This window comes from Mus caroli, chromosome 4 (assembly GCF_900094665.2).
Source record: "Mus caroli chromosome 4, CAROLI_EIJ_v1.1, whole genome shotgun sequence".
Classification (NCBI taxonomy): Eukaryota; Metazoa; Chordata; class Mammalia; order Rodentia; family Muridae; genus Mus; species Mus caroli.
This window is the reverse complement of record NC_034573.1, coordinates 79,513,778-79,528,219: the sequence shown is the minus strand read 5'-3', so window position 1 is coordinate 79,528,219 and position 14,442 is coordinate 79,513,778. Positions and strand designations below refer to the sequence as shown.

The window sequence follows — 14,442 nt, the reverse complement described above, 5'->3', positions numbered from 1 at the left end:
CACTTTGTAGACCAGGCTGGCCTCGAACTCAGAAATCCGCCTGCCTCTGCCTCCCAAGTGCTGGGATTAAAGGCGTGCGCCACCACCGCCCGGCTAAAGGTCTACTTTTAATGATGATTTGTAGATGCTTTAACCTCTCCTTTAGCCCATTACCCACCACAGGTAGTATGGGAAAAGTGGACCTGTTTAGAAATGGTTTTTTGGAGCAACTCTTGTCTTGTTATCTGGAAATCAGCAGTTCACTTCACAGGTTAACAATAGCAGCTTGATCCAGTCTTAAATGCTTTATGGATACTCCAGCAGTCTAGTTTGGTAGAGTCGGGTTAGCAACACTGGTGGCATGTACTAGTAGGAACACCCAGGCCTCAACCTCAGGACAAATCAGAAGGAGGTCAAGGGAGGAAGGTCAGGAAAAGTTCTCACCTATGTCTCTGAGCAAAGTGAAGATCAGCAAAGACTTGAGACTAACAAGCATTGTTCAGCTAGCTCTATAAGTAAGCCAAGTTCAGCCTCCATCACTGTCTGTCGAATCTTTTTTATACTCTCTCTAAACATCACGAGTCCTCTTTGGGTCTTGTCTCAGCATGTTTCTTGCCTTAGCACCCGAGTCTGTCTTAGCTGACATCAGATCATTCTGAGTCCGAGGAACCAGCAAGAAGCCGAGGCACACTACCTTAAGTTTTTTGGTGTTTCTCTTTATGGAGTCCTGACAAGTGTAGCTCAACTATGCAATGTAAGGCAGGCCAATATGTGTGTCATTAAATAATCCTTAGTCATGTGCCATTCATGGGCTTGCTTTAGTAAAACATCCTTGCACCTGTGTCCACTTCAGAAAACACTCCTTTATGTGTTTGCCCCAACAAAACACCATCCAACACAACTGACTCTCCAAAGAGCCCTTAAGTTCCCACTACACTGGGCCTGCCAATCAAGACTGATGATAGCCTGTGTTCAATTTCTGGGCCTAACATGGTGGAAGGAGAGAACCAACTCTTGAAAGTTGTTCTCTGACCTCTACAGACTCATGCTGTGGTACATGCACTTGATCAATGATTAAAATGTAACAACAAAAGACATTTTTTGAAAATTTTCATAAATAGCTCATTTTTAAATTTAAATTTCTGAGATAGAATCTCACTATGTAGACCAGACCACCCTGGAACTCATTAGCAACATCTGCCTGTGTCCAGAGTGCTGGGAGTAAAGGTGTGTACCACCATAGACAGCTTTATTATATATAGTGTATATATAGTGTATTATCTATAGTGTATATAGATATGTATGAGTGCCTTTGCCTACAGAGCCATCTTGCTGTCCCAACAACTCACAAATTTTAAATTGTCTTTCTGAGCAACAAGATGAAATTTGATTCATCTCCTTTCCTGCCACCCCGCACATGAGTCATTCCTTTGTGCTGTGGATGTAACCCATCCTGGGAGAGGAGAGAGGAGAAGTGGGGGTGGGGGAAGTATACCTTTGCCCTAGGATCAGCTGCCACCAGCCCTAATGCAGCTTCCCTTTCTTTCTTTCTTTTTTCTGACATTTTAAAAAAGATTTATTTATTTATTTACTATATGTAAGTATACTGTAGATGTCTTCAGACACTCCAGAAGAGGGCATCAGAGCTCATTACAGATGCTTGTGAGCCACCATGTGGTTGCTGGGATTTGAACTCAGGACCTTTAGAAGAGCAGTCAGTGTTCTTAACCACTGAGCCATCTCTCTAGTTCCCAGCTTCCCTTTCTTTTCAACTGGCTTTAGTTCCTCTGCGTGTGTGTGTGTGTGTGTGTGTGTGTGTGTGTGAGAGAGAGAGAGAGAGAGAGAGAGAGAGAGAGAGAGAGAGAGACTGAGCTACCAGCCTCCTCCTGAGATCCTTGAATCCAAGGATAGAGACATACACACAGGTGGTTACTTTACAACTTGCCTTCTAGGCACAATTTCTGGGCACAGATATCTCTTGCCTGGAAAAGCATGCCCTTACCAGTTTATTATTTCTGTCTCTCCAACTTCCCTAAACTTAGTGCTAGTCCCATCTAGCCTCTGCCGAACATCCTTAGGCCATCGACCTGTAGCAGAGGCCACAGGCCCTACCCACCCCTCACAGGCCTTACATGATTTTTGCATTCTTCTTCCTCCAAGGCATGGCAGAAAGGCTTTCTCTCCTTCCCTGGGACCCAGAAGTCCAACCTATACCTTCTGCCCAAGAACCAATTGGGGAACAAGACCTTTGCATCAGAACCTCCCCTTTCAGGGGAGGGGAGAGAGATTCTATCTTATTACTCATTGCTCATTTCTTACAATGCAAAATTTATGAATTAAATGTTATTATACATATATATATATATGTATATATATCCCCAAATATCTGAGATAGAGGTCAGTAGGAGACCATATGCTGGCCATGTACAAGACTCTAGCTTCACTCTCCAGAATAGAGAGATATAGAGATGAGTAGAGAGACAGAGATAGGTGGAGATGGATGGATGGATGAGAGATAGATAGATAGATAGATAGATAGATAGATAGATAGATAGATAAATGATAGACAGACAGACAGGACATAGTACAGAACCCAGAGCTATCTGTGGCATCTCCTGGGGGTCTTGGAATATATCTCTTTCACACATTCTATTATTGTGGAAACTTCTTATTTGTTGAACCATCAGGTTTTTCTGTTGAGACCATTAATTATATGATGTGAAGAAAGCACTAAAACAATTGACTGCATCTTAATTATTCTTTGCTTTTGTTTTTGTTATTTATTTTGAACTTATTCCTTCTGTATTTATAGGCTTAATCCTCCTGTAGCACAGGACTAAGCACTGCTCCCTTTATTCCAGTTAGCACCTGGCCTCTCCCTTTCTGCTTTAGCATAAGCCTTGGATCCAACATTCTATTTTGTGGTGTTCTTTTTCTTCTCCAACTGTAAATTGTGTGTTTCTTTTTCCCTGCTTGCTCTTTTTGATTGTAGACCTGCCTAAGAGTGACTACTAGTAACCAAATGATAGAGTCAATATTGGGCTGTCTGAAATATTTGCTGTCAATAAAATTAGTTCAAGACTCTTGAGTTTGGATTAGCCTGTGTGCAAACCTATGGGGGTATTTTCCTTTCCTTTCCTTCCTTCCTTCTTCCCTCCCTCCCTCCTTCCCTTCCCCTTCCTTCCTTCCTTCCTTCCTTCCTTCCTTCCTTCCTTCCTTCCTTCCTTCCTTCTTCCCTCCCTCCCTTCCTTCCTTTACTTACTTATTAGATTTTTCAAAATAGGGATCTCTCCATGTAACCTTCACTGTCCTGGAATTCACATTCTAGACCAGGTTGGCATGGAGCTCAGAGATCCATCTGCCTCTGTCTCCTGACTGTTGGAGTTAAAGGCGTGTGCCACCATCATCTGGTGGGGTCTTTTCTTGATCCATGATTGATGTGGGAGGGCCCAGCTCACTGGGTGGTGTCAACCCTGAGCTGCTGCTTCTGGGTGCTATGAGAAAGGAGGCTAAGTTATCTATGGTGAGCAAACGAGTAAGCAGCACTCCTCTGTGGCCTCTGTATCAGTTTCTGACTTGAGAAGTTTGTGGTCTTAGGGTGGTGAGATGCCTTACAGAGGCACAGAGCTGAATCTTCCACAGCAGAGCTTACCAGAGGATTCAGACATTCTAGACAGAGAGGGAGAAGGAAATCAAAGAGACCCAGCAGCACCAAGAAGGGGATTGGAAAAGGGAGACTCAGACAGAGTGGAGCTAGAACACATGGTGTTCATACAAGAGGGAGGAGAAATGCTGGTGGAAGNGGNGTGGGGGAGGCTGTCTTCCCCCTAGCTGGGTCTTCAGTTCACTTTGTATGAACAGCAGGCCTGGAGGAGACCTTGGCTTCATCTTGGTAGAAGGTAACAGCAAAGGTGCTTCAAGCCATTCCCATTACAATCAGCATGGCCACAAGCCTAGACAATGGGTGGTCAGCCACATCAGCTTGCAGTTTGCAGCTCAGGAAAGCAGACTGGTCAGTGTCTGGGAAGTCAGTGATGCATACCTGAGATTCCTTCTAGCTCTCCTGCTGGCCCAGCCCAGCCCTCTCTTCATTGCACAGCAGGACTCCCTTAACAATAGGCTAAGCCTGTCTAAGTTATGAATAGTCCCTTTTCCATGTGTGTAACTCTATTCTGACTGTTCCATTTATTGATTCATTTATCTCACCCAGAACCTTTCTCAGCTTCTCAAAACTTCAGCCAGGTGTGGTCACACATACCTTTGATTCCAGCACTGGGAAGATTGAGGCAGGCAGATCTCTATGTGTTCAAGGCCAGCCTGCACTAAACAGGGCAGCCATGGAAACACAGCGAGACCTAGCATAACATATATTAAAAAAACAAAACAAAACAAAAAGTAAGTATATGGCTTGATAGAGTGTCAGAGTATAGATGTGTAATATTCCTAGAATAAAAAAAAAAATCCCAGCTTCCAAAAGATTACTTATAGCCCCCTTTTTCTAATCATTCCACAGAAACAAATACCATCTCCCCCCCCCCCCCCTGCCGCCTTTTCACTGTGTAGCTTTGGCAGGAATTCAAACTCCTTAAGTAGACCAGACTGGCTTTGAACTCAGAAATCCATCTTCCTCTGTCTCCCACGTGTTGGGATTAAAGGCATGCCCCATCACGATTGTCTTTGTCCTTACTCTTTAACATTTTTATTTACTTAGGTTTTTTTGTTTTGTTTTGATTTGATTTTTAAATTTCAGTGGTGCTGGTGGTAGCTGGTGTGAATGGAAAGCTTTTACAGATCAGAAAACCGCTGTGGGCATCATTTCTATCTCCTCTCACCAAGAGGCTTCTGGGAAATCTAACTCCAATCATCAGGCTTGATAACAAGCCCTTCTAGCCTCTGAACACCGACCCCCACCTCCTGAGTATCTTGCTGTGTAGTCCAGGTTGCCTGGAACGCTCTAGGAGTCCTGAACTCCTGGCAGTCCTCTTTCTCAGGTTCCTCAGTGCTGTGATGCCAGGTGTGTGCCATCTCACCCAGTGCTCTCTACCCTTACTTTGTGTGTGTGTGTGCTTGTGTGTGTGCTATGCATGCTTAGGAATGTGCAGGTCACGTACACACAGGTGGAGGAGAGAGGGTGTTCTTCAATGTCACTTCCCCTCTTGGTCCTTTGAGACAGATCTCTCACTGAACCTGAAGCTAGGCTGGAATCCAGCAAACCCCAGTTATTCTCCTGCCTTCTCCTTCTCTCCTCAATGCTGGCCAACCGCATTTGGCTTTTTTATGTGGGTGCTGTGATGTAAACTCAGGCCCTCAGGCTGGCACAGAAAGCACTATCACCCACTGAGCTATCTTGCCATCCCCTTATCCTTACCTTGTAACAGCAGAGTTTAGAGAGGCATGGTGATATGTGACTGTAATCCTAATCACACATGCTCCCAGCATTTAAGAAGTAGAGAGGAGGATCAGGGCCAACCTAAACTACACAATGAATATGAGGGTTGCCTAGGCTACACAGTGATTCCCTAACTTTAAAATAAGAAAGAAAGAAGAAAGAAAGAAAAGAAAGATCAGACAGACAAAAGACTAATAGAAGGAATAGCCAAATGACTTTATCTAGACCAGGAATCAGTGTTATCTCTATTTCACAGGTGAGGAAACCAAGGCAAAAACAAGTTAAGCAACCGGCTCAGGCCATCATCGCCTTGGGATCTAATCTTGGTCAAGTTGCTGCTTGGTTTAGACTATGGCAGATCAGGTGACTTTCCTGAGGCAGTTTCTTTATAAAAAGGTGGTAGTAATTCCATGCCAGCAAGGCTCCATGCTGCTGTAATGTCCTACTAATCCCCTCAGATCCTGTCTCAGTAGATCTGGACTAGGAAGGCAGAACTCTCTGATCAGGTGACTCTGCTGTCCTAGACCACACCATGAGAGCTCATTTTATAAAAATAGCTTTTTCTGGGCATAGCTTATGCCAATACTCATAATACTCAAGAAGCTGCGGCAGGAGGATCACTGCAAGTTTGAAGTCAGCCTGGGCTCCATGATGCGTTTAAAGCCAGCCTGGGCTACAGAGTGAGAATTTGTCTCAAGAGAAAAAAAAGAAAAACAACTTGAAGGCCCTCCCACTCTCAGGAGTCATCTTAATTTTTCTTAGTAAGTCTTCTACTCAAGTTCTCACACTGGTGAAAGTGAAATAGAAACAGATTAATTTGATGTGGTCCAACCTTTGCAGGTTAGAATACTCTGATCCCAGATGATTCACCCAGGGGCCTTCTCCTTCCCTGGCAGATAAAAACCAGAAGAAAAATTGCACATCTTTAACAAGAGGAAGTGACTCACTGGCTTGAAATTTAAAAAGAGGCCTTTTGTAGGTGAAAGGGCAAAGAAAGAGGTCATGTTGGAGAGAAGTCATTAGAATGCGGGGGAGGGGACTAACAAGCGGTGGACAGATCAAATATTTGCTTAGAGCAGTGGTTCTCAACCTTCCTATTGCTGTGACCCTTTAACACAGCTGTGGTGACCTCCAACTGTATCATTATTTTGTTGCTACTTCTTAGCTGTAATTTTGCTACTGTTATGAACCGAAATGTAAATATCTGCTATGCAGATAGTCTTAGGTGGCCCCTGTGAAAGGGTTGTTAGACTCCTGAGCCATGACCCACAGGTTGAGAACCTCTGACTTAGAATAATACCAAAAAATAAAATTAAATTTAAAAAAAGGATGTAGTTGATTGTTCTCGTTTTTACATCACTATCACTATCAGAAGGAGAATTGTGGGGTGTTTTGGTTTGGTTCGGTTTGGTTTGGTGGGGGCAGTATCTTGCTGGCTGGTTTGGTATTCACTATGTAGCTCAACCTAGTCTCAAACCTGTAATCCTCCTGCCTCAGTCTCCTGATTGCTTTGACTCACAATCAGCTAAACTTCAGCTCCTAGCAATCCAATATCCTCTTCTAAAAGGTCTCAGATGGCATCTGCACAGATGTGGCATACATACATACATACATACATACATACATACATACATATGCACATAAAACACAATCTTTAATAAAAACATTCAGAACATCTTTGGACTTCCAGACATTTCTTCTTTTTCTTTTTCCTTTATAATTATATGGTGGTGTCTTCCAGTGCCTGCAATGGATTGATTCAGGCACAATTTTAATGAAGCCAGTTTGGCTCTTTGGACCTTTGAAAAAGTAAGCAGCGCTTGTGTGTATGCAACTTTGGGGAAGTGATTGACGTGGAGGTGAACGCTGCCCAGAGTTCAAATTCCATAGCTCCAAAGGCACCTCCCACAAGCCCCGTTTAGTGGGGCCCAGCACTGTTGCTGTTGCTCTTATTACATGTTCTGGTGACAGGGGATCTACGTAGCTAGGGCACAAGAGCTTCCTTCCTATCCTCAACTGTTCCTTCTAGTTTCCCTTGCAAGGAACTAGAAGGCCTGCACCTGTATTTTTTTCCAGGAAAGAAATTCCCTGAACCCTTATGACTCCAGGTGGCTGTACAACTTTCGAGATCAAATAACCCAGTTCACGTCCCTGCCTTCTCGACAAGGATTAAAAAATGATTCAGATGACTTAAAAATATTGCATAAGTCACGATAAAGTTGGCCATCTTCCTTAGTTGTTGGCTGATATCACTAAGGAGCAATTTGGAATTGTTTTACTAAAGAAAACACAGAAGAGAGGCTCAAGCTTTGCTTGTGGAAATTCAGATCAACCTTTTAATTAGAAGCTTTTGATAAGTTGTCTCTCTTTGAGAACGGTATTTTTCTGGCCTAGAACTCACAACAATCCTCCTGCCGCAATTTCCCTAGTGCTGTCTGGGGATTACAGACCAGAGCCACCACATCCCATGGATGAATTGTTTAAATCCATAGAGCAGTAAACCAGAAGTCCCTACAGGTCATTATGGTGTTGGAATTCCACACATCTTTGTAACTTTCTTGAGTTAAAGGAAAAGGTTAGAATCCGGACTTCCAGTTTTGAAGTGGTCTTTTCTGAAGACTCTGGTTAATTTGTGTGCATTTTCCAAAACCCCAAGGTGCCCTGCATCTTTGCAATGCAGCTTTCAGGACCCCTGACCTAAGTCAGACAGCAGAAGGCCTCACCCCAGCTGGCTCCTGCTGTTCTTGTACTGATCTGGGATCTCAGGGCACTGGGCTCAGGAAACCAAGGAGGCCCCTGATTTCCTGGCACCAGGTTGGGGTTCCCACGCCCAGGCTGGGTCCCCACATCTCCAGTGAGTGGCCCCGGAGTCCCAGTTCAGCCCAGAACAGGGTTCAGAGGCCCCAGGCAGCTGGGCTATCACGTGGCGCGGAGGCTTGGGCGGGGCAGCCAGGCGGTATTTTAACAGTCGTCCTGGCCGCCTTGCTGTGTGGTGATCTGGACCGTGCAGACTAGCTCTTTCTTCAGCACTCCTGTTCGGTAGGTCCTGCCCCAGATCTGGCCCCCCAGGCCGCTGCCGCTCTGCCTGCTCTGGGCTCAGAACTGCAGCAATGGGTCGGTGGGGGAGGAGCGGGGAGGGAGCAGCCCCGGGCTGGTTGGGAAAGCTCTCGCTTTTGTTCTAGAGGTTTCCTTTCTCTTTGCTAGTCCCTCTGTGGTAGAGCAACTTGCATTTGTCCTGTCGAGGCTTTATTTAAAGGGAAACACCTCACAGAAGAACTTATAAGGTGCATAGTGAGAATTGTCTGGGTTTCCTTTAGTGTCCCACTAGGCAGCACGCAAGGTCCAAGCTGGGCTGAAACTCTTGCTCCTCCTCTGCCTCAGCCCCACCTCACCCTTGGAAAATGGAAGGAGATATTTTATGGGCTGCTCCTTGGTATAGATACTGCTCGAAGCTTCTGCTTTCTGGACAGTTCTTCTAAAGGAACTGGGACTTTGGGTTGGAGGCGGAGCAGTCTAGACAGGTTCTGTTGCTGGGCAGAAGGCAGTTTCATGTGGGTGTGGGTCACTGGGGATAGGAGATTGTACAGTTCCCTGGAGCGACTTTCTTGAGCTCAGTCAGCATTAAGGCAGCCACTGCTGGTTTCAATCTTGTTCACAAGAATGGTAAACACCCTCAAGTATCAGTTTGATAATCCTGATGCTGAGAGCCTGACATGGTGGCCTGTACCTAATCCCAGCACTAGTGAAGTTGAGTAAAGAGGTCAGCCTGGGCTTTAGACAGGCAGAGACTAAGTATAGCAAGGGCCATCTTTAATTCTAGCACTTGGGAGGCAAAGGCAGGCAGGTCTCGTGAGTTTGAGATCAGCCTGGCTAGCCAGGACTGTTACAAAGAGAAATACTAGCTCAGAAAGCCTACAAAAGTAAATCGATTGACTAATCAAGGGCAGGTGTTTGGGGGAAGCTAAGATGTCTTCTGTTTAAATGGAATTTTCTGCCTTTTGGGTTAGCATTTTTGAGAGCAGGCATTTATTTCAGAGGCATATCTAGTGTGCCATTTAAGAGACAGGACATACGTCAATGACTACACTTTCCTATTGAAAGTGTGTAAACAGCCCAGGAGCCTCCAGTCAGGTTGTTGGTCTTGAAGAGGGCTCTGAACTAGAGGGGTGAGAGAGGACGGGGACTGAAACTGTCTATGCTAGAATTGTGGGCCTGCCTAGGTTGGGACAGGAATTGGTCCTCAGTGTTCTGAAATCAGTTTCTTTTTCTCTCCAGGCGTCTCTTTTCTCCAGGAGGAAAAATGGCAGCAGCAGCAGTGGATCCGCAACAGGTATGATTTTTAAGTATTCGTTTCTTGGTCCTTTTTCCTTTCTTGTGATTTGAGTCATTACTATCCACTCCAACGTGTTTGCAGAGCGTGGTGATGAGAGTGGCCAACCTGCCCCTGGTGAGCTCTACCTACGACCTTGTGTCCTCCGCTTATGTCAGTACAAAGGATCAGTACCCGTATTTGAGATCCGTGTGTGAGATGGCAGAGAAGGGCGTGAAGACCGTGACCTCTGCGGCTATGACAAGTGCCCTGCCCATCATCCAGAAGCTGGAGCCACAAAGTGAGTTTAGATTCTGCTGTCAACACTGAGCTCAAGGGACTCGGTAGGGTGAGTGCTAAGTCACACCAGGAAACCCCCAGGCCTTCCTGAAGCACAGTCCCTCCTCTATCCAGAAACTGTCTGCTGACCTTCGTTCACACGGATGGGCTGCTTCATAGCCATAACGGTGCTCATTCTTCTTACTCTAATAGAAACTTCCCAGCCAGGCGTGGTGCTCACACCCCAGCACTTTGAAGGGAGGTGAAGAGGTGTCAGTTGAAGGCACACCATGACTACATAGTGAACTTCAGGCTGCCTGGGCTGTATAAGACAGTGTCTCAAAAAGGAAAAACAAACAACAACAACCCTATACTCGAGGGTGTATGCCGTTAGCGTTAGTCCAATTAGGCAGGCAGATCTTTGAGTTCAAGCCCTCTCTAGTCTACCTAACAAAATCCAGGCTAGTCAGAGCTATATCGTGAGAACGTGTCTTAAGACAACAAGCCAAAAAGAAAAGAAAAAGTAAATTTCCAAAACACTTTGTGTTAATAACTGAAATTACAAAGGCATCATCCAAGGGGTCTCCTGTGTTAGCTTTCTCATACAGCGTGCGCAGATCGAAACAACAAATTTTTGATTACATTTGTATTTATTTTGTGTCTGCATGTGTGTATGCATTTGTGTGTAGATGCATGCCATGGCAATGCTCAGAGTATACCAGGTCTAATTCAGGTCCTCAGGCTGGGTAGCAGCTCCCTTACCACTGAATTAGCTCCCCGCCCAAACTTTTCTTTTTGAGACAAGGTTGCACATTGTAGCTCATGCTGGCCTGACCCGTAAACTTCACTATGTAAGTTTGTCCTCAAGCTCAGGGATATCCCCCTGGCTTAGCCTCTCAAATGGCTAGGATTACAGACCTAAACCAACGTGCCTGGTTTATACAGTACTGGGGATAGAACTTCGCTGATCTACATTATTAGCCCAAAACTTTTTATTTTATTTTATTTTTCTTTTTTCCTCCCTTTGAACCCCCTCAAAGCTTTTTTTTTTTTTTTTTTTTTTTTTGGTTTTTTGAGACAGGGTTTCTCTGTGTAGTCCTGGCTGTCCCGGAACTCACTTTGTAGACCAGGCTGGTCTTGAACTCAGAAATCCGTCTGCCTCTGCCTCCCAAGTGCTGGGATTAAAGGCGTGCGCCACCATCGCCCGGCTCCCTCAAAGCTTTTTAATTTTAATATTAACATTATTGAGATAAGAAAACGCATTGTACAGTTAATCTACTTAAGTTAAAAATGGCTGTATCTCACTGGAAGGGTGCTTTCCTGGCATGTATGAGACCCTGGATTCAATCCCCAGAACTGCAAACAGTGAGAACAAGCTTGTTTTCATGAGTAGTCAGGCCCACTTCCTTCCATCCCCTCAGGTTGCTCTTTAACCTATTTTTATATAAGATCATTTCTGGCCTTTGGTACAATCAGAGTCATAAAATAAGATCTTCTGCAACAGGCTTCTTTTACTTAGCATAGAGGTTTTCAGGATTTCTCCATGACACAGCATTGTATGTACTTCATAGCCACACAGATGCTCATGTTAGATCTGTATTTAATTCCTTTTTATGGAGGAATACTATCACATGGTGTGGGTAGAACATATTTGTCTTAGGGCTACTATTGCTGTGATGAGACATCATAAATCCAAAAGCAATTGGAGGCGGAAAAGGTTTATTTGGCTTACATATTCTGAATCTTAGTCCATTAAGGGAAGCCAAGACAGGAACTCAAACTGGTAGGAACCTGGAGGCAGAAGCTGACTCTCAGGCCATGGGAGAGTGCTGCTTACTGGCTTGATTCTCATGGCTTGCTCGGCTTGCTTATAGACCCCAGGACCACCAAGTCAGGGGTGGCCCCACCCACAGTGGGCTGGACACTCCCTCATCAATCACTCATTAAGAAAATGCCCTACTGGTTTGTGCTATCTTTTGGAGACAGTTTCTCTGTTGAGATTCCCGCCTGTCTGATGTCTCTAGCTGTGTTAAGTTGACATAAAAACTAGCTAGACAGTGCTCCTCTTAGTGTGTGTGTGTGTGTATCTGTGTGTCTGTGAGTTTCTCTGTGTGTAGGCATGTGGAGGTGTTGGATTGATGCCAGGAAGCTCCCTGAATCACTCTTTGAGGCAGATTCTTGCAATCAAACGCCAGAGCTCACTGCCATGGCTCCTCAGGCTAGCCAGGCTGCTCCTCAGATGTTCAGTTAAAGCAGAGGCCATGGTTACAGAGGACTTGTGGTCCACATTCTGTGGATTCTGGGGCTCTGAATGCTGGTTCTCAAGCTTTTGTGCTTGAAACACTTTTAACCACCAAGCTGTCTCTCCAGCCCCAACAATTTATCCGTTCATCAACTGATGGACATTTAGGTTGTGTCTACCTTAGGAAGGAGATGAATGGTGCTTCTGTGGACATATATATGCTCACCCCAAGTTTTGGGCGTAGTATTTTCAGTCTCTTTAGTATGTACTTAGAACTACTGGATCTTTAATAACTGCATTTAAGTTTCAGAGGGACTTGGGATTGGAGAGGTGACTGAGGGTTAAGAGCACTGGCTGCTCTTCCAAATAACCCGGGTGAGATTGCCACCACCCACATGGTCCTTACAACTATCTGTAATTCCAGGGGACCCAATGGCTTCTTTGGTCTCCCACAGACACCAGGCTTGTACACTTGGTACACAGACATACATGCAAGCAAAACACCCAACCGTACACATTCAAATGTTTTTTCTTCAATTTTAGAGGAACTACTAGACTCTCCAGATCTCTCCAAAAACATAAATGAACTGCTTTAAACAAACATTTGCATCACCCCCCCAAAGGGTAAATTATGATCTAGAATTATAAGGACCATTTAAGAAACAGCTATCCCAACACTTTGAACTCGCTAATGAATTTGGTGTGGATTCTTGATCTTTAAGGGGGAAGCTCGGACTGAAACCTAAGCCTTGTTAGGAAGATCCAGGGTGCTCCTGTCACTGGTGAGATCCCAGTATGTGTCTCTATGTACTGAGATAAATAGGAATTAACCCAGCGTGGGTGACTTTATTTCCTGAGTGACGCTTCAGTAGACGCTTGCCTCACCCTGCCTGTCACTAGCACTGAGGCCTTCCTCCTTAGCTGCTTTTCCCACACAGCCTCTCATTTACCTCTCACTGAAAGAACGTTGTCAGGAACCTGCCAGATTTCTTTCTGGGAGAGCAAGAGAAACCTGGAAGTGGATTTTGTGGTTTTAAGAAAAACAAGGCTGCATTCTGGCTACTTTCCTTATAAGATTAAATAAACACCCGAGGTATTATCCGTGTGTTCATTCTGTCCTTACAGTGAGTGATCATTTTCCTGTCTGTGTTTCCTGCAGTTGCGGTTGCCAATACCTATGCCTGCAAGGGGCTAGACAGGATGGAGGAAAGACTGCCTATTCTGAACCAGCCAACGTCCGAGGTGAGCTTGGGACAGTGTTGAGGTTTGCTGTTTGAGGTGTTTTCATGTTTTCTTTAGCCCAGGCTCTGTGTGTCATAAACACACACATACCTTTCTCTCGAGCTGGAGCTGGAGCTGGGTATATTTTTGAAGGAGTAGTGACTACTCCCCGTCTTCCTAAGCTGCTGTTGGGGTGAGCCCCAGGAACAGAGATGGACTAACTGCTTTGGGTTAGAATGCAGGCTGGTCTCTATCAGCTTGCAACTCTGCTCCTGCTGTGAAATTGCTCTGAAATAACTGATTCCATATGGCGCTGGATGTGTATACAAACTGGGGGAGATAGTGCTGGGCATTGATGATAGGAACCACATGCCTACATGACAGATAATCAGTGCTGGCAAAAACAATTGCCTTATCTATCTTAGTGACCGTGAAGTTCAGAGAATGCCCTACATTTTCTCTTCTGGTTAGAATACAGTATTGCACAAAAGGATATCAGTTAGGGGGACATTGGGTTGTGCCTTTCACCATTTAAATAAGCAAGATTACTGTATATCCTTTAGAACGTTTTCTGTGTCTCTAAAACTTTCATTGATGTTGCCTGAGGAATTATTTTCCATTTGGGATATTTAAATGGTCATGCAGATGAGAATCCCAGGGTTCTAGGTTCTAGAACACAAGGTGTTCTCTGTGAGTTCAAGACCAGCCTGGTCTACCCAATAAGACCCTTTTTCAAAAAAAAAAATTTTTTTGGTGACATATTTATAATACCCAGCATAGTTTATATACAATGAACTTGCATCTCATTCCTTGCCTAGTGTTTATAAGACCGACTTTGATCTGCAATACCACAACAGAAATAGTCAATTTAGGTGTATCAAACTAGATAGAAATTAGGTTGGGGCATTAAACTAAAAACCTCATGAATTGAGATTACATTAAGAAGTGATTTTGAAGCCGGGCATGATGGTGCATGCCTTTAATCCCAGCACTTGGGAGGCAGAGGCAGGTGGATTTCTGAGT

The 14,442-nt window shown here is 44.7% G+C and overlaps 1 protein-coding gene across 2 annotated transcripts in view; it reads left to right on the top strand.

Annotated features, from left to right (window-relative positions):
- The first annotated feature begins 8,297 nt into the window (after window positions 1–8,297).
- Window positions 8,298–14,442, top strand: part of Plin2 (perilipin 2) — a 40,603-nt gene continuing 34,458 nt past the window's right edge. Inside the window, exons 1-4 of one of the 2 annotated variants that reach the window (XM_021160634.2) lie at window positions 8,298–8,407; window positions 9,644–9,698; window positions 9,783–9,978; window positions 13,358–13,440. In XM_021160634.2, coding sequence (XP_021016293.1) covers window positions 9,669–9,698; window positions 9,783–9,978; window positions 13,358–13,440 — 309 coding nt within the window. In that variant the 5' untranslated portion in view covers window positions 8,298–8,407; window positions 9,644–9,668. The remainder of the gene's footprint in view (window positions 8,408–9,643; window positions 9,699–9,782; window positions 9,979–13,357; window positions 13,441–14,442) is intronic. The other variant, XR_003836441.1, reaches the window with a different exon arrangement.